Source organism: Thunnus thynnus, chromosome 14 (genome assembly GCF_963924715.1).
Source record: "Thunnus thynnus chromosome 14, fThuThy2.1, whole genome shotgun sequence".
Lineage (NCBI taxonomy): Eukaryota > Metazoa > Chordata > Actinopteri > Scombriformes > Scombridae > Thunnus > Thunnus thynnus.
In genome coordinates, this window is record NC_089530.1 from 24,407,005 (window position 1) to 24,425,943 (window position 18,939).

General features: G+C 38.5%; 2 protein-coding genes across 2 annotated transcripts; one reads left to right on the top strand and one right to left on the bottom strand.

Moving 5' to 3' along the window:
- Positions 1 to 215: 215 nt before the first annotated feature.
- On the bottom strand, positions 216 to 6,225 carry LOC137197323 (kelch-like protein 10). The gene is made up of 5 exons (XM_067610664.1): positions 5,978 to 6,225; positions 3,415 to 3,892; positions 2,520 to 3,113; positions 691 to 840; positions 216 to 568 (listed from the first exon to the last, which is right to left on the bottom strand). Exons 1-5 carry the CDS (start codon positions 6,109 to 6,111, stop codon positions 272 to 274), a joined length of 1,653 nt encoding a protein of 550 aa, XP_067466765.1. The 5' UTR covers positions 6,112 to 6,225; the 3' UTR covers positions 216 to 271.
- A 1,414-nt stretch (positions 6,226 to 7,639) lies between these two features.
- On the top strand, positions 7,640 to 18,932 carry plekha3 (pleckstrin homology domain containing, family A (phosphoinositide binding specific) member 3). Its single transcript, XM_067610669.1, has 8 exons — positions 7,640 to 7,981; positions 10,006 to 10,122; positions 10,227 to 10,376; positions 11,595 to 11,716; positions 12,068 to 12,172; positions 12,979 to 13,022; positions 14,213 to 14,307; positions 14,624 to 18,932. The coding sequence occupies exons 1-8, from the start codon at positions 7,942 to 7,944 to the stop codon at positions 14,731 to 14,733; spliced, it is 783 nt and encodes a 260-aa protein (XP_067466770.1). The 5' UTR covers positions 7,640 to 7,941; the 3' UTR covers positions 14,734 to 18,932.
- Positions 18,933 to 18,939: the final 7 nt, after the last annotated feature.

An 18,939-nucleotide genomic window follows, 5' to 3' on the forward strand; every position in this document is an offset into this window, starting at 1 on the left:
AACTGCTACCAACATGAAGTCTGGTTATCAGTGTTCTTTAACATGTTGAAGAATCATTCGCTTTGACCAGAAAATATCTAGTGATTGACATTCAAATCAATTAACCACTCACACTGTTTTTGTTGGCAACCTTGACTCAATATGGTCTTCAAAGCCACAGAAGTTCCTGTTCCTCACAAAGACTTCACAGGGAGGTCAGGGGTCAGTCTTCACTCTTGTTTCATTAATTAGCACATTTATTTCTTCATGAAGTTGATTTGATAGTTGATTGTTATTCCAGGTACGAGAAGTATGGACTTCGCTCCACCACGCAGCAGCTGGGGGTGCTGCACGGCAGATTCATGTGCTGGACAGATTTCCACCTGTTGGTCTTTCCGTCGTAGCACTCCACGGTGCAGGTGGGGCCGTAATTTTCGAAGCCTCCAACTACATACAGCTGGTCCTCCAACACGGCGATGCCAAAGTTGCTGCGTGAATTTTTCATGGGAGCCATTGCGCGCCAGCTGTGTGATAGTGGGTCATAGGCTGCGACACTGTTCACACACCTGGAGCCGTTGAAACCGCCAGCCTGAGAGAGGAACATTTTAGATCTTTCAATTAAAGTCCCCTTTAGTCTTTTCTCTTTTGTCACCTTAAATCTGAGCCTAAGTCGTGTATCTGAGTATGTGAGTTTTGTGCCTTTCTGCTTACCACGTAGATGAGGTCTTTGTAGGCGATGACGGCCGCCCCGTTCAGTCCGGTTTCCATGGGAGTGATCAGCGTCCACTGGTTGCTGTGAGGGTCGTAGCACTCTGCAGATGACAGAGGTTCCTCCCCGTTGAAACCACCACAGATGTATATCTAGGAGAAATTCAATATGATGACATTGGGTGTTTTTAGCCACAATAGCAGCGCGTTGGTTGTTTGATCCAGACTGAAATATCTCAACAACTATTGGATGAATCGCTACGACATTTAATACAGACATCAATGGTCCCAAAAGGATGAATTTTAGTTACTTTGGTGATCCCCTGACTTTTCCTGTAGCACTACCAACAGGTTGACATTTGTAGTTTTTAGTGAAATGCCTTAACAACTATTGGATGGATTGCTATGAAATTTCGGTCTCATGGTCATATGAATCCTAACGTCCATCAGCAGGTCAAAGTTTTAGTTTATCCTCAACATCTACCCAAAGGATTGACACTTTTTTTTTATATACATACATTCATCATTCCCAGATGATTTATAATCACTGATCATCTGAGTTTTCCTTTAGTGCCACCATGAGGTTGATATTTCAGAGTAAAATGTCTCAACAGCTGCTATTAAATTCAGTAAAGACATTTATGTTTCCCTCAGGATGAGCTGTGATAACTTTAATATCCTAATTTTCGATCTAACGCTATTGTCAGGTAAAATTTTTAATTTGTCAAATACTTTGATCTGAGACCAAAACCTTGCAAAGTTAATGATATTCTGATTAGTTTAGCGCTAATAGCAAATGTTAGCATGTTAACAGACCAATGGCATATCTTTTTTTCTAAACTCTGCTTTTCTGGGCAATATTTCAGATACTTTATTAGTGCATTTCACTGCTAATACTTGTTTTCATTTAAGGGAAATTATTAACGCAGGATTTAAACTGCATTTGAAGTTCTTCAAACACCGTTAGGGTTTTATCAAACCAATAGTTTATTTGCTCTGGTCCAAATTGGTAGATGGGTTGGGAAATTTGTTGCAGTTTTTCCTCGGTTCATTTTTTTTTTCACACAGAAAAATACAAGCAAACCAAAATGCATCACTCAAAGCCACAAGAGATTGTTCATTTCACATATTAGTCAGTTGTGTCTGAGGTGGGAGCAAGAACGTTAACACAGGAAAAAGGTCCACTCCGGGTCCTCCTCTGGGTCCTCTGGCCAAATGCAACTTACTTGGTTGTGCTAGTCTAGGTCGGACCTTGATTCACTCTCCAGCTAGCTGCTAGCAACTGTTGTTTTTTTCCATCCCCATCCCAGTATGCACACCAGGCTACAGGAGACGTTTAGCTCAGACTTGCAGAGTACTTCTAGTTGGGTCAGAGTGAGGTTGGATCATGTTCCCACCAGAAACAAACCGCTCAAGAGTTCATTTTAGACCGGACTGAGACCACTTCCTCTAAAAGGTCTTGATACGGTAGTTTTGTTCTGCACCCAAGTGTTCATTGCAGTGTTCAAAACTACCAAAAACAAATTGCACCAAGAAGGAAAATGAACCAGAGTCCCATTTAACCAGACTAAACAGCACAAGTCTGAACCCTTAGTGTAAACTAACACCAAGCTGAAAAGCAATGTTTGACTGCCTTCTCTGATTGGAAGTTTCAAGACCCAACATCACCAACAGTGATACAACAGTCAGTGGACACATCCTTGAGTACACTTCTACCTCACTGCAGCAATGTAAGAAGTGAGACCTCTGGAGGTCAGCAAAACCATTTCCTAGCTGCTGTTAAATTGCTCTTCAAGGTTATTTCTTCCACCGCTGTCCTCAGAACCACCTACCTTGCCGTGTAGTGTTGCAGCATTGGCGTTGCTCCTCTGGTCGTGCATTGGTGCAATCAGAGTCCACTGGTTGGTGTCGGGTTTGTATCGTTCTGCAGTGTTGAGTTGCCCGTATCTGTCGTAACCTCCCATGGCAAGGATGCAGCCATTCAGCACGGCCACGCTGACGTAGCATCGGATTGAGTGCATTGGTCCCACCTCTTGCCAGGTGCGGGTGACGAGGCTGAGCTTTCGTACGCTTCTTAAATAGTCAAAATTGTCAAAGCCTCCAATACAATAGACAAATCCATTTAGGTAAACGCAACCGTGGAAAGCTCGAGGAGACTCCCCATTGTTGGTCAGTCTCACCCAGCGGTCAGCTCGGACGTTGTATACCTCGATACTTTCGGTTGGAAAATCCTTTGCCCAACCTCCAATAGCTAATAGCATATTATAGGGCAGACGCATGTAGGTCAGTGGTCTCTCCATATTGGACTCCTGCAGGGTCTCCATGACGTGGATTACCATGGCCAGACATGACCGATTATTTCTGACCAGATTGTTCTTGCTCACAGTGTCAATCAAGGACTCAGTGGACATTACAAGCAGGCGGACCTGGACAGAAAGGACATAAGGGTTAAAAATTAAAGGACGGTTAAGCTAATATGAGGTTCTGAAAACATCAATCCCTGAAGTGATCATTTTGTGTACATGCTCCAATAGTTATTGATATTTTATGCCAGTGGTCAATATGTAATCAATAATTTATGATAAATTGTTCTGATATACAAAAACCAGTTGAGGCAAAGAACTTAACTCTTGTTTTCTTTATGTTTTAACGCTGTAGCAGTTTTAGATCCACTGCGAATGAAAAGTGCAGTACAAATTAAAATCATTATTATTATTATTCAGTTACCTTGCTCAGCAGCAAAGCTATGTGACCTCTGCGCTCCTCAGGAGCATGATCGATCCAGCGGAGGATGGCCTCAAACACAGCGCTCTCCTCTCTCACGTTGAGCTCGTCCTTCTCGATGAAATCCAACAGCTGTTGCACAGAGAGCTGCGGGAACTCCATAGAGAATCCTGCAACCTCCTCAAAGTGATGCAGGATGTAGAGGTACGCCTTTTGGCTGAGGTCAGAACAGTTGTGGAGGTCCGCTGACATCCATGTGCTGATGCAGTTCTTGACACAAAGTTTCTGCTCCAGAAAGTCGGAGCTAGCCTTCAAGATGCCCTTGATTGTGAAGCGGTTTGCTGCCGCCAAAAGCTCTAGCACGTTCTCCTCTGTCACCACAAGAGAGCCGGTGTAGGCGTATTCCAGAATGAGGCTCCATATATTAGGTGACACGGAGGAGAAACTGTAGACCGTTGACGGTTTACTGCAGAAGAGATTTCTGTGGGATTGAAGATTCAGAGGATTTAGTTGAAGTCACAAGAACCAGCATTTCAAGAGGAACTTTCTGTCATAATTCTATGATTTCTACTCAAAGCTGCATTGTTTGTTTAAGGTGTTTTTTTGTCCCTTGGGTGCAGTGCAACAAGCTGCAAACACAACATATTATCATCTTATAAAGTTGAATGTGTTGAATTGTGTCTCTGGTCACCTGATAAAATTAACTCTTCTTTTACCTCTGTTTTGGTCTCCACCAACTCCTGAGAAAATATCTGACTCTTTAGCTGCCAAATCCTCCGCTATGTTCACCAGCTACTTATTTATGTTAACTTTTTCTGCTGTTTGGTGCTGGGCAGGTTGTGTTGGACTACATTGGATTAACATAGCTTTTTTTTTTGCTGGAAACACCTGCCTGTTACTGCTGGACACTGATGAGAGACTTAACCAAAACAAGTGACGCACTGTGGGGTGCTTGATGCCATAAGTTCAGAGACTTTGTGTTTGTAGATTCTGTGAAGCACATTCATGGCCCTGTGTTGTAGCTGAGCTAGCAGATCTACTATGAGAGGCTCTCTGGTGTGTGTGTATGTGTCTGTGGGGAAGTGTCAGGATGTAGCTGCAGCCCTGCTGTTTATTGAGGTTAACGTTACTATCGTCAGCCCTGAATATCTTGTGAAACTCTGAATATAGCACAGGTGGTTATCAGTGGGCCCATGTGTTTTGTTTACTGCCGCAGAGTTTTGGTTATTTGCACAACCACAGTTCTCTGAGTAGCATTACGTCACCTTTCTGTTGTCTCTTATCAGGCTTGTTAACGCTACCAGCAGCTCTGTGTGAGAGGCACAAACTGAGGCTGCAATTAGCCAGCATCCTGACATTTATACTTGACGCTGGAGCCTATTATGTTAGGGAGGGACAGAGCATTCGGTTGAAGTGAATTCTCAAATCCAAGCAGACAGAAATAAGCTAATTTTGATCAGAAAAGTTAGTTTTTACACACAAAATCACCTGTATTAACATCATATGCCAACATAGACCCATGTGATTTACTCTTACTCTGTGTAGTTATGGTAACTTTTGGAGTTTTTGAGGCATCAGGCACATGGCGGGCTTTTTGGCAAAGATCACATGGGACACGGGACGTCATGTGACGTGAGTCATTGTTACATTTGGTGATACATAGGCTCAAAAGAACAACAGGAACCTTGAATGCATGACTATGAATGCATCTTGGAGTGTCTGCGCTTTTTCCCACTGCAGTTGGATTAATATAGGTCAGGTCATTGTGTTCGCCGGAGGCCTGGCCGCGTGCGCTGGGAAGATTATGTGAAAAGTGCCTTGAGATGACTTTTGTTGTGATATGGCGCTATATAAATAAAAAATTGAATTGAATTGAATTGAATTGAGACATAGTTTGAGAGAGAGGTTGACATCCCAAGCTCATGCTTTTTTTTTAATTGAATCTATTTTTTTCATAACTGTTGATCTTTATCTGTCATCAAAGTTAATGTTTGTTAAAAGTTGAGACCAGATGATTGGAGGCTGTTAAAGCAGCAGATTAATTGTATCACATAAATTTATCACTATCAGATGTGGAGAAAAATGATCAGTTGTCCACTTACTTTTGGCCAGACGGAGTATTTAGAGTAAACAGGAATACTGTTATACAACAGGTCTACTGTATACGTATAGTCATTGGAAAAAATTTGACAAAGTAGAATTATGATGTAAAACATTTTTTTTAATTTAAACGTTTTAATGTTTAATGATTTTTAAAGTAAATTCTAAATGTTATCAGAGATTCAAGATAAGATGCAGAAAGAGTACTCCTGGCTTTGTTTGTTATTTGAATAAAGTTTGTTTGTTCTTTGAATTAACAGGTTCTCTTGGAGTTTTCTTGTAAACAATGCAAAAAAACATTTGCAAAGTTGGTATTTTTTGGCCCTAAAAACATTACTCCATGGTGCCACTAGTGGTCAATAACTCCATGAGGTGCCTTTAAGTTGTTCTGCATTGTGTCACATGAAAATCATGAAAAAAACAAAAACAAATCCAGACTCCACAACGTTGATGTTGATCAGCTCACCTAAAGTACGAGCTGCAGCCGCAGAGGATGATCTTGTGGGCTTTAAACTCAACGTTATCAACGCTGACGACAACGTCACACAGCTTTCCCTCCTGTAGGACCTCGCTGAAGACCGAATTACTGACGCTGCTCATTGTCCAAACGTTACTGGAGAGGTTTGAGTTGCTGGAAAAATCTTTTTTATGCTCTGTTCCTGTAAAAATCAAGATTAACTGTAACCAGACAGGTCTCCCAGAATTGTTTTTATTTGAAAATCATGAAGTTTCAAACTTCCCTGAGTCACATTCTGTTCTTTACATCATCAGCTGCCTTCAAATGTCACTCATGAGGCTGTATTCTCAACAAACTCTTGAATAAAAAAAAAAACATAAATTGGATGAATCAGAAACACCCAAAACAGCATCACAACTGCAGCCTCAAAAATGGCCAAAAAATAAATCAACACATTTCTGAAACAGATTAAATAAAAACATTATAACCTTCATGAAGGCCAAATTTATTGCAGAGCTGTTGTATTATACTGCATTAGTTTTATTTAGGTGTACCTAATAATAATAATAGTAATAATAATACATATTATTTATAGAGCGCTTCTCAAGGAACTCAAAGACACTTTACATAAGTTAAAAGGATCTTAAAAGACAAAAAACCCCACTACAAGCACAAAGTAGCATGATATGGATCACACATGTCGTATAAACTAGCGAGTGTATAAATACAATATTTACTGTACATAAAATACAACATAATTGTCATCTTAACATAAAACGATGATTATTTTGTTAGCTTGTAATAACATTTTACTCTCTTGTACATTAGCAGTTACTAGAAAACATTAGTATCAACCAGGTTTTATCTTTTCAGACATAATGATAAAATATAAATCTTTAATAAAGTCAATATTTCGGTGAGTTAAATTAGATCTTTTTAAATATAATTTTATACCAACTTTTCAGGAAGAAGGGTCCAAACAATTATAAAAGTTTGACAAAAAACTAAATCCAGACTCAAGATCCACTCACTTTTTCTGCAGCTTTTCAACGAAATCTCACGCTGACAAAAGTCAATCAGCTGATGAAGACTGTGAGATGTGGTTGAAAGCTCCAGAAAAAAAAAAAACTAGTGAGCAGATCTAGACTCAAGACTTCCTTTGTGTCAAACTTAAAAGTTTAGACTTTCTTTCTGAAATGTTAAAGTTTTTGGCGCAAATCGTATTTATTTTTTTATTGGAAAGGTTTTACTTTTACTCATCAAAGTTATGACTTATATGTTTCTCTCCCTTGTGTAAGGCCACTGAGGAGAATAAAACTCCTGTTTCCAAGGTAAAAATTAAGGGTTCACATTTTTTCAAGTCTGCCTTAATAGTCAGGAGCCCAAATTAACACTGAAATATGTTTTTCTTGCTGAAATCATTCCTCCTGTTTATACTGACCATTAGAAAATCCCCTCATAATGCACTTACAATGTAAGCAACGGGGCCAAACTTGCCCAATTTTGAAAGTTTTTAGTTATTTGAAGTCTATTTTATAATTTCAAGTTTAGTTAAATTCTAATATCCTGCGTTATTATTATCATTATTATTTAGTAATAGTAGAATAGGAGTAAAACCTTATTAAATATTTATATTGTTATGTTCTGAGGTTAAATGGCCTCAGCAGGCTTCCGTACATAAGCTGCCGTTTTGTTGACATTTTTTTCTCCATCAGGTGACAAGTTAGCTGGGCAGTTTCTGAACAGCTTAGTACAACCAAACCCACATCATGACGTTATTCTGCTGACGCTGGCATTCAGCTTTCACAAAACCAGACACATTTTTGGGAACAAGCAGCTCAAGATGTATTTTTAACCCGCTGTTACCCGAGAGAGAGAGAAAGAGAGAAGCTACATCGGACGTTAGCTTTCCGTTAGCCTGCCGAGTTACAGCGAGAAGCTAACGAGCTACATTAGCCGATGTAAAGTGAACCATGGAGGGGATTCTGTACAAATGGACGAATTACATGACAGGTGAGTCGTCTGTTTGTTTGTTTAACATCTTTTTTTAAAAAGATAACCATCTTTCTGATAAGCAGATACAATGACTGGATAATGGCGGTGTTTGTGTTAGCAAACACTGGCTCGCCAGATGTGACAGATAGCTTGAATTTCGTCAAATTTAACCGTTGTAACAGTTGAAAACAAGCTAATATTAGTATTGTAAAGATGCGAAATGACAGATAGCTGTGCTACTGCTTTGATTTAATGTTAATTTAATCTATTGAAGATATCAATGTAATGTTAATTTAGCTTGAAATGACTCGTGACTCCAGTTTTAAGCATTTCGGGAGAGTGTCACTTCTGGTTCATTTCATCTATAAAACATATTTCACTTGTCAGAAATGATAAGAACAATGTGTAATAGTTGATTTGAGAGTGATACTGGATCGCAGAACCATATTATCTGCTGACAGCAGTGATGGAAAGTAACAAAGTACATTTACTCAAGTACAGTTTTGATGTACTTGTACTTTACTTGAGTATTTCCATTTGATGCTACTTTATATTTCACTCCACTAAGTTACATTTCAGAGGGAAATATTGTACTTTCTACTCCACTACATTTATTTGACAGCTTTAGTTACTTTTCAGATGAAGATTTGACACAATGGATAATATAACAAGCTTTTAAAATACAACACATTGTTAAAGATGAAACCAGTGGTTTCCAACCTTTTTGGCTTTTGACGTCTTACAAAAAGCAGTGTGTAGTCGGGGTCACATTTCACATGTCTATGAGTTGTTAACAGCTCCACCAAATAGTGATTTTTCCCTCTAAACTTCTCACATGATTTCATTTCAACAAATGTTCAAATGATCCAATATTTAGATCAGAGAAAAAGTCCAAAAACTGAAAACAGAGTTGTGTATCAGAACTTTGTTTTTTCTTCTTTCCTCTCCCATTAATCATCTCACGACCCCTCAGATTTATCTGCTGACCCTTTGGAGGGGCCCGACCCCTAGGTTGGGAACCACTGGACTAAACTAGCTAACTGTATATAAAGTAGTTGAAACTAGCTCCACCTCCAGCAGCTACAACAGTAACATGCTGCTCTAACACTGATGCTTCACTATTAATAATCTAATGATGTCATATATAATAATATATCAGTCAGAGGGACCAAACCACTACTTTTACTGCAATACTTTAACTACATCAAGCTCATAATACTTATGTACCTTTACTGAAGTAGGATCTTTCATGCAGCACTTTTACTTGTAATGTAGTATTTTTACATTGTTGTATTGATACTTTTACTGAAGTAAAAGATCTGAGTACTTCCACTACTGGCTGACAGAGATGGAAAACAACCCTCAGTAACAGTGACTATAAAGGCATTTGACCTCACAATGATGGCACCATAGCATGTCTATAAATAAGAGTAGTCAAACAGTAAACCGCTTTAATGACTCTCCTGCTCTCTACAGTAGAGACACAATGATCCTCTGTCTGTCAGCTGTGAAGGAGACGAGTGTCATGTGCTCTATATGAGATGAAAATTGCACCACTTTTATTGCACTTGGCTGAAGGAAGTTAGTAGTTTCATATATTTTTTTTTTGTTTGACTCCACTGAGTTGCATCATCTGTTGCCTGAAAGATCTCAGTTGTGTTTGTGCACAAAAACAATTCAGCTGTAACGTGAAAAGAGCTGAAGTGAAGCGTTGTTTGTTTGGTGACATAAACACATAAAAACATGCAAAAAAAAAAGGTAGATGGTTTCACAGAAGTGTGACAAGAGTGTGAATTCAAATAAACAGTTTCTCAGAGGCCACAGTAACGTCTTCACTTTGCTTGTTTTGTCTGACTTAATGTCTAAAATGTTAAAATATTAAATGTACTGCATTATGTGACAAGTGAAACAGCAAATCGTCACATTTGAGAAGCTGGAACCAGAGAATATTTGGCTTGAAAACAAACATTTTTTTAAAAAAAGTCTCCACCCGAAGACAAACATCTGTTATTGATGTTCAGAGTTTTGTTTTCTGTCCTCAGGCTGGCAGCCCCGCTGGTTCGTCTTAGAGAACGGAGTCATCTCGTACTATGACAGCGAGGACGACGTCGGGAAAGGAAGCAAAGGATCCATCAAGATGTCTGTGTGTGACATTAAAGGTTAGAGAGGTGTTTTTTTAAAAATGCCTGCTGGATGATTTGTTTTCCTTTTTTGTATAAAAGTAAACACATCCATCAAACGCCGTTCATATTTTATGTTTCAGTCCATCCGACAGATCTGACGCGTCTAGAGTTGATAATCCCCGGCGAGCAGCATTTCTACGTCCGAGCCGTGAACGCTGCGGAGAGACAGAGGTGGCTGGTGGCTCTGGGCTCATCTAAAGCAGGAACACTAGACAGTCACAAACAAAAAGGTACATCTGTCTGTGTTTGTTCCTCTTTTTTTTATTATTGTGTTATATTTATTTAGCTTTTCATCAAGATACAAAAGGGAAATTGATTTTTGTTTTGCCAACTGGAGTAAAAACAGACATAAATCATTTTTTATCATCTACTCATCTTATAAAGCAAAACTATATTATCATTTCTCACTTCTGCTGTGAAAACCACAAGCAGCTAATTAGTGTATTTAAAGAAACAGATGTGATTAATCAGTCACTTTTTCCGGAGCTTTTATGCATCCCACAGTCTTCCACAGCAGGTTGAGTTTATTCAGTGACACATAATGACGACAAACAAACTCCTGCTGATCTAGATTGTGAGATGTAGTTGAAAACTCCACAAACCTTGAATTAACATTTTTTTTGTTGAATGACTGTCTTCAAGATAAATAATGAACCATCATGCTCAGTTGTGTATTAAAATGGTATTTTGTCCATAAAACTTTAGTGGATCAAGTGATAAAGCAAAGTTAGTCTCATAGACAGATGAAAATATAAATGCACATGCTGTTTAAGCCTCAATTTATTAATCTCAGTCTTCAGTTGAAATATTTAATGTCTTGTGCTGAATTTACAGTGTAATTTCATTAAAGTAGAAGCATCCTTTAACAAAATAGAAAATAGTGTGTTGGAGGGAGGCACAATTAAAAAAAATCCACACTGTGTCTGCACCTAATGATTATTTTCATTATTGATTAATCTGCCAGTTATTTTCTCAATGAATCGATTAATTGATTAGTTAATATTGTAGTAAAAATAGTGGAAAAACGTTGTTCACAATTTCTCATAAATTGTTGGTTTAACAGTCAAACTCCTTAAGATACTGAATTTACTGTCATATATGACAAAGAAAAACAGCAAATCATCACATTTTAGAGGCTTGAACCAACAAACATTTGTCATTTTTGCTTAAAAAATGGCTGAAATGATTAATAGATGATCAGAATAGTATTATTTTTTCCCTCAGTTGCCTTATTGACCTACTGCTGCTGGACTAATCCTCTCTGTCTGGCTTACTTTTCTATTACATAAAAGGTTAAAAAATGATATCATAGTGTAGCATAAAAATCTGGCAGCATGAAGTCTAACAAAGGATTTGTGTCTGTTTCTCACTGACTGAATATATCTAACTGTAGATTTCTCTCTTCATGAGGAGCCACAATTAATATGTGTGTGTGTGTTAATTTCCAGGTCCAGACTGTCTGAAGACGAAGATGTCTGAACTTCGTCTGTACTGTGACCTCCTGGTCCAGCAGGTCCAAACAATCCAATCACAGAACCCCGAAGACACAGAGACCCCGCCCACATCCGAGGTAAACAACAATCTTCTGTTTATTCCTTTTTTTTAATGATTTTTTTTATCCACAAAGTTAGATTTATAACTTTGAGGTAAATTTGTTTTATTTCATTATTTCATCAGGTTAACAGCAGTTAAATGTGTCACCTGAATATTAACAGACTGGTTATAAATAAAACAACAGAGTTACGTCTGCTGCAGAATCACAAGTTTGCTTTATTTGTCTAAAAACCCAAAATCTGTTTTCATTTGTACTTGAAGCCCATTTATTACTTTGAAAGGTTGTTTGTACTGAAGCATGATGATGATGATGATGATGATGATGATGATGATGATGATGATGATGATGATGATTCTCTCTCTCCAGGCCTCTCTCCTCAGTGCCACCTGTGCGACCTTCATCAGGACTTTGGAGGAGTGTATGACGCTGGCCAATCAGAGTTTGACCCCTGACCTACGACCTCCTGAGAGGGTAATTACACCTCATCCAACCACAACAAGTACAAGAAGCAAAGCTGCACAGGGTCACTTTTACACAATACAGTTAAAAAACTATTTAATCACTGCAAACATGAAGCATTAATTCATTTCTGGCCGTGTCTGTTTTATTGTTGTTTTCATGTTTGTGTGCACGTTACGTTTAGCTTCAGTCACCTGATGTCCACAGACTGAATAGAAGAAAGAAACAATCCCAGTAAATCTGATGCAGCTGTAAAATGATTGGAGGAAATAAAGTAGATGTTAGTAAATTGGTTGTGAGTGTAAATGACAGTTTGACTCTTTCTCAGTGGCAGCTCTCTGACACAAAGTTAATTAGAATAAACAAAGATGAAGCTCATCTTGTTATTTTTATTGCATGTAAATTAGAGCTACAACGTTTAGTTGATTAATCGATTGACAGCAAATTAATTGGCAACTATTTTAATAATCAATTAATCACTTAAGACATCTTTCAAGGTAAAATGTCAAACATCTGTTTGTTCTAACAAGTTCTTCAATGTGAGAATTTGCTGCTTTTCTTTCTTAAATGATTATAAATTAATTCTCTTTGAATTTTGTTGATCAGACAAAACATTTGATGACATCATAATGGATTCTGGGAAAATTATGACGGGCGTTTTTCCGTTGGTTTATTGACCAAATGATACTAAAAAAAGTTATTAGTTGCAGCGCTAATGCAAATATTTTTTTATCATAAGTGGGTCATAAAACAGGAAGCTGCAGACTTGACAAACACTGTCGAACTAACATATGTCGTCTGTCTGTCCGTCTGCTCAGATGAAGAGATCCATCAGTCACCCTGGAACATACAGCTTTGACAGGTGAGTACACACACACACACACACACACACACACACACACACACACACACCTGCAGTAACTGGACACTCAATTCCAAATAAGGTTAATTAACAGAAAGAGCATGAAGATTTGATGCTCTCTGAAACTCTTCATGACTGTCAGGACGTGATGTTCACTGAGTAACTACTAGCTTTGTCCTCTTGGAGGCAGCATCGCGACACCTTGAAGCTACAATTATAAACGTGTCAACCTTGAAATGTTAAAATTGTGAGTTTTGACGTCACAAGAACCAAATCTTTCATCAGTTTTAGCGTCACAGTGACAGGAGACATGTATCCAAACACTGATTAATTACACTTTTAATGTAATATTTTAATTAACTGCCCTTTTGTGGTCACATGTTGGGTTTTCTGGTGAGCAGTGGTCACATCCACAGCCTTGACATTATAATGTAGGCGGGAAAAAAATCCACCCTGATGTCTGGATAGTAACATTTTCTTTGACCTTTACAACCAAACGGTAATAACTGCTCTACACTTGTTGGGGCTGATTGTTACTGAGCTGCAGATGAAGGAGAGCACGTCAAGGTCAGCTGAAGGAGAAACAAAGTGGTTTCTTTTCAGTTTCAGAGATTGTATAGAAGCGCTGCAACAGAGAGGATAAAGAGAGACTTTTATCTCCTCAGAGGGAGCAAACCTCCTCCTTCATCTGACAAAATTAAAAGTCTTTGACAAGTTTCAAACACAGATCAGCTGGAAAAACAGAGAGAAACGTGCAGTAAGACAAAATCTATTAGTACATACAGGGATATAAATACGTGACTAATTAATAATCATTAAGTAAACACGGTGCCGGATGTCGACTCCTTTCATAAATAAATCTCTAGGTTGGGTAACCGTGTGTCACACGCATGACAGATGACCAATATATAATCCAAACATACAGGGAGTCATCACGTGAAGTTAACTTGATCTGAGTCACTGAATAAAGGGGATCGGATACAAAAGGTTTAGGATGTTTAGTAAAAAGACTCAAAGTATGTTTCTTTATTTGTGTTTTCAAATCAGCTGCTGTGTTTTTAAAGAAAAAGACAAATTTATCTTCTTCCTCTAAAGTCAGCAAAGCATGAATCAAGAATGTTGACTTGAGGCGAGAAAAGTTTCCCTCCTGATTCACTTCCTGTTGTTTTGTTGTTTTTGTTGTTTCTCAGGTCAGGTGTGCTTAAAGAGTACGTGAGTGGAGGTCAAAGATCGTCTCAGCGCAGGAACCGGACCTGCTCAGACAGCTCAGTTTATGATACCGAACGTAAGTTTAAAGGAGGAAAAAAAAAAAGATATAAAGAAATAGTTTCCTGTCTGTGCATGGCTGATTAGCTTAGCTTAGCTTAGCATAAAGACGGCAACTTTCTGCTACTTTATCCCCGTAAATGACACACACAGGTACATAGTCTCGCTTTAAAGTCACCACAGAAGTTTAAAGTTTGAAATCACTTCCTCTTTCAGTCCAAATAACGTCAACAGAACAGACAAACACCCTAAAAACGACTTCAATCTGAACTTTGAAACCCTGAGAAATCATCGACCCGCCTGTGAAAGCTGATGTGTGTGTGTGTGTGTTCCAGGTGTGCTGCCGGGTCTCAACGGCGACTCGTCCTCCATCCCCGAGGAGAGAGGAGGCAACGTGAGCCCGAAGACGACGCCCACCGACACAGACACCGACCTGTCCATCTGAAGACCCGACGTCCAGCCGAACCCTGAACCCCCGCTGAAGTCCGGGGGAGAAGTCAAGAACAAGACGAGATCGATATCAGCGACAGCGACCGCGTCCCGGCCGACGTCGTCTTCATCAGACCGAGGACGAGTTGGCTAACAGCTGACTTCCGTTAAGAACGTCCTTCTTGTGCTTTTTCTCGGAAGTCAGCTGATCGCCAAACACTGTGGAACCGTTCATTCATGTTTCCTTGAGACTTTCTTTACGTGTCTGTTTCAGTTTCCGCCGAGGAGACGGCAACAAAAGTCCTAAACTGGACTTGTGAGACATTGTGAGTATTAAGTATAATCATCCTCTTATATTTCAATTCTACATATCAACAAGCTCCTACATTCACACTGTGAACACACTCTGATGATGACAGTTGCCTTTGAGTCGAGGAGGAAAAATCTGTGAATGAAAAGTGAAGGCAGTTAAACCCCAAACAGCTGTTCCCAGTGGACTGAACAGTGATTGTAATGGGCAGCTTCCTGGTACAATATGAACATGATTATCCATATTTTCTGGACACTTTAGAAGCCAGAGTTGATTGTTCAACTGCTTTAAAAACGGACCTGAGAATGTACAGAAGTTTTGAATGTCCGAGGTTTGTTTTGTGTGGTTGAAAACAATCACACAACCGAGAGAGTTTAGGTCACTGGCGTCCTGCTGGAACATCCCGCAACCGTGCAACAAAAGCATCTTCTGCCTTCTCCAGACGAAAAACTCAAGAACTTGATGTTTTCTTTCCTCGGAAACTTCCAGGCCTCCATAGTTGTGCTCGCCTATAGAGCGCAAAAAGAAGAGCTCCGTCCTTCGTCCCGCCAGCTTCTCGTCGTCTTTGAGGTTGTCAGTAGCGACGTCTGACGCAGCAGAAGATGAGAGCAGGTGTCTCTGGGTCTTCAGATGCCAAAGTTTGTTCATGCTGTACTTTGCACTAATGTAATAATCTACATTAAATGTGCCATAATTTGCTCGTCCAGGAAAGCGTCTCCTCCACAGATCAGTGTTTTGTTCTCTAAAACTGGAGCCAGGAGGAAGACGGGACTATTTCCTTGAAGAGGTTTTGCATCTTCTCCTTGTGTTTGTGTCCTCTGGGTTGTTTTTTTTTTTTTTTTGTCCTCCACTCCAAAGACAATACAGACCAGGTGAATGGAGTCTCTAAAATTACAGATACTGTAGGTGTGAATGTGTGCAAGTTGCTGCCTTTTAACGTTTGGTTATTCCTGAAACGGACTGTTGAACCGTCCGTCGTGTTTTCCTGCCCCTTTTTTTTAGCGATGAACTCCAGCCAACCATGAACAGGAAAAACCCCTGTTCTTAAAGAAAAAATGAATGAACTGTGACGGAGTGACGTTCAACAGTGTAGTCCAGATGACGACGTCTGTTGCGCACGTAGTAGTGAAACGTTTTCCACGTCGTCCACGGTGGACGGCGTTCACGGTAAACCGATTTAATTCGACTTTGATTTTAACGATTAGCAGATGCAAGCTGTGAAAACACTTAAGCTAAGCTAAAACTGGTGAATTTAATTTCCTGTCATGAGAAGTTCTCTCTTCTTCTTTTAGAACGTGTGCAGCAGTCGTCCTCTGAACGCACACACACCATCGTCCACCGTCACTCACACAGACTTCATTTTTTCTGGTTTTAGACTGAATCAAGCAGGACGTTTGCAGGACTACACTCATGTTTTTTTTTTTGTTACTTATTGATATGGATTCACTGGTATTTGGTTCAAGCTTTGATTTTTTGTATGTTAAAAGCACTTTGCTGCTTTTGATGAACAAAGTTTATTTATCTGCTCGTCCTTACGGGATCGTTCACTCCTCATATGGCCAAAAACACAGTTGTTGCTATAAAACACTCAATATTTACTTTTAAGAAACATGAATCTGTGAATCTAAAATGTTTCCAGCTGTGAATTTTACGTCCAAAAAGCAGGTTTTAAATCTGCGCCAACCTGCTATTTCCACTTCACATCCAAACAGTTACTGAAGAGGATACAAAACATTTCAATCGCACCAATAACAGAAAGTTTTTCGCCCCGATGCACAGTATCTACTGTAAGTGGGTTGTTTTTGCACTTTAGAGTAAAAAACAGTCCTTTTTTGAATGTGTTTGCTCTGAAAAGGATTATTAAAGGTGATAAAGGTACTGTGGTAGCTGACAGTGGTGATGATTGTGATATATTGTTGTTTTTAGTCACTGCAGGAGCCTTATGTGATGTTTCACCTTATCAGAGATCTGACTGAACAGGATGTAGACTTACTAAACTTCTTGTGTTACTTTTACCAAATCATGTGATCAGTATTTGCTTTTAACTGTTGACAATTTAAAGAGACAGTTTGTCTTTGAACATCTTATGTTGAAAAAAAAAAATTCAAACATGGCTGTGTCAACAAATCTGAACTTTTTCATGTTAAAGCTGTTAATCCTCTTGAGTTTTCTTGACTTTCTTTAAGTACCATAAAGAGCTGATTGTACTAATGCCTCCAGTAAAACAAGAATTCAATTCCTTAAGCAGACTTGCAGACCTACAGACAGGTCGTTTAGCTTCTGCGGCTGCAGGTTTCCTCACACGCTTATAACTAACAGGTCTTTATATTTTATCTTTACATGATAATTTATGTCTCTATTGCCAGTCAGATTGTTTTAGTTATGATTAAAGTGTCATAAAGATGAAACTGACACTGTAGTTAAAGCACTTACGAGCTTGTAAAGAAGCTAAACCGCTAATTAAAGAATCATACATATAAAAACATGCAGGGAGAAGAGATTAAAATGCAATTATTCAGCTACTTAGAACGAGCTTTTGCTGTAAAACGTGTCCCCTAAATAAATGAATTTGAAGATTTTTCTGCAAGTTTGAAGGAAATAAGGAAAATCTCTTGAAGTTCTTGAATGTTTTTTGGTCACTAATCATAAGACGGACACTGTAGTTCAATCACTTACAAGAGCTTGTAAAGTAGTTTAAAAAAACAACAAAAATTAAGCCACTAATTAAATAATTATACATATAAAAACATGCAGGGAGAAGAGATTAAAATACACACATCTAACAAACAAGCTCAGTATCTTCATATCTGATCAGCTTAAATATGTAAATACAAATACATCACGTATAATTTGATATGGAGTGCCGCCATCTTTTATCCTTCAACTGAACCTTCAACATTAATATGATCCTGTAGATCGTCCACCTGTCCTACATTTTAACAAAACAAGAAAAAAAAACAACACAAAACAAACAAAAGCCAAAATCCTCAAACCAGTTTTAAGTATAAAGGCCGTGTTTCATGTTTTTTTATGTACTCATTGCGTGTAAAAGTTTTCCCAACATGATTTCAAATTAAGTTAGTTTGTTCTTTTTAATGTTTTTTGTCTTCTCCATGTTTAAATATTAACATGTTTCTGTTTTTCAGTGTATTATTGTAGGAGGATGTGTGGATTTCCAGTGTTTAAGTATCAGTTTCTTTAATACAATTGATGAAAAAAGAATAATCCAGCTGTGCAGATACCTCACTGTATCCTGTAACATCTAGAAATATACAGATTGATAGATTAAAATTAAATATCAGCCCCAATATCTCTGATAACCAACGTTCAATATCAAACCAAATCCTCTGAATTTTGCTACAGACCCAAAAATCTGTAATTCTACATTTAAAACAGTTACCTGACATATTTCTATCATATTTATTAACTTCATCTCTTGTACAATAAGTTGTTCTGTACGTTACGTTACGTTGGATTAAACATATATTTTCATTGGCTGTAATACCTCTCATTAATCTCCAACATTCCCTCCAGAATCTGAAGATTTTTCTGCAAGTTTTGAAGAAATTATGCAAAAAGTTTATGAATGTTTTAACGTCCCTGCTTTATAATTATGACATGACGGCGGTATGATAGATGCATCGCGGTTTTGGTCGACACAAACGCTTCTTGTTTAAAGGAGGACGAACAAACGAATTGAACTGCTGAATATTGATTTCTTTATTTTAGATGTTTTTATTTTAAAATGACGGCTTTCGTGTGTCCGTCTGTTCAGTTTCTGCTGAACCAGACGAGAGATTTTCATGCCTTAAGTGTCTCTGCACGAGGTGACGTGTGTGTGTGTGTGGTTGTATCGGATGTTTCATTGTCTAAATAAAAGAAAAACCATTTAAAACAGAAATGAATTGAAGG

Coding starts and splice junctions, on each gene's coding strand:
- LOC137197323 (XM_067610664.1), bottom strand. CDS start 6,111: ATGAGCAGCGTCAGTAATTCGGTCTTCAGCGAGGTCCTACAGGAGGGA. Junction 3,114..3,414: donor TAGCTTTGCTGCTGAGCAAG/GTAACTGAATAA, acceptor CTTTCTGTCCAG/GTCCGCCTGCTTGTAATGTC. Junction 569..690: donor ACAAAGACCTCATCTACGTG/GTAAGCAGAAAG, acceptor TTCCTCTCTCAG/GCTGGCGGTTTCAACGGCTC.
- plekha3 (XM_067610669.1), top strand. CDS start 7,942: ATGGAGGGGATTCTGTACAAATGGACGAATTACATGACAG. Junction 7,982..10,005: donor ATGGACGAATTACATGACAG/GTGAGTCGTCTG, acceptor TTCTGTCCTCAG/GCTGGCAGCCCCGCTGGTTC. Junction 14,308..14,623: donor CTCAGTTTATGATACCGAAC/GTAAGTTTAAAG, acceptor TGTGTGTTCCAG/GTGTGCTGCCGGGTCTCAAC.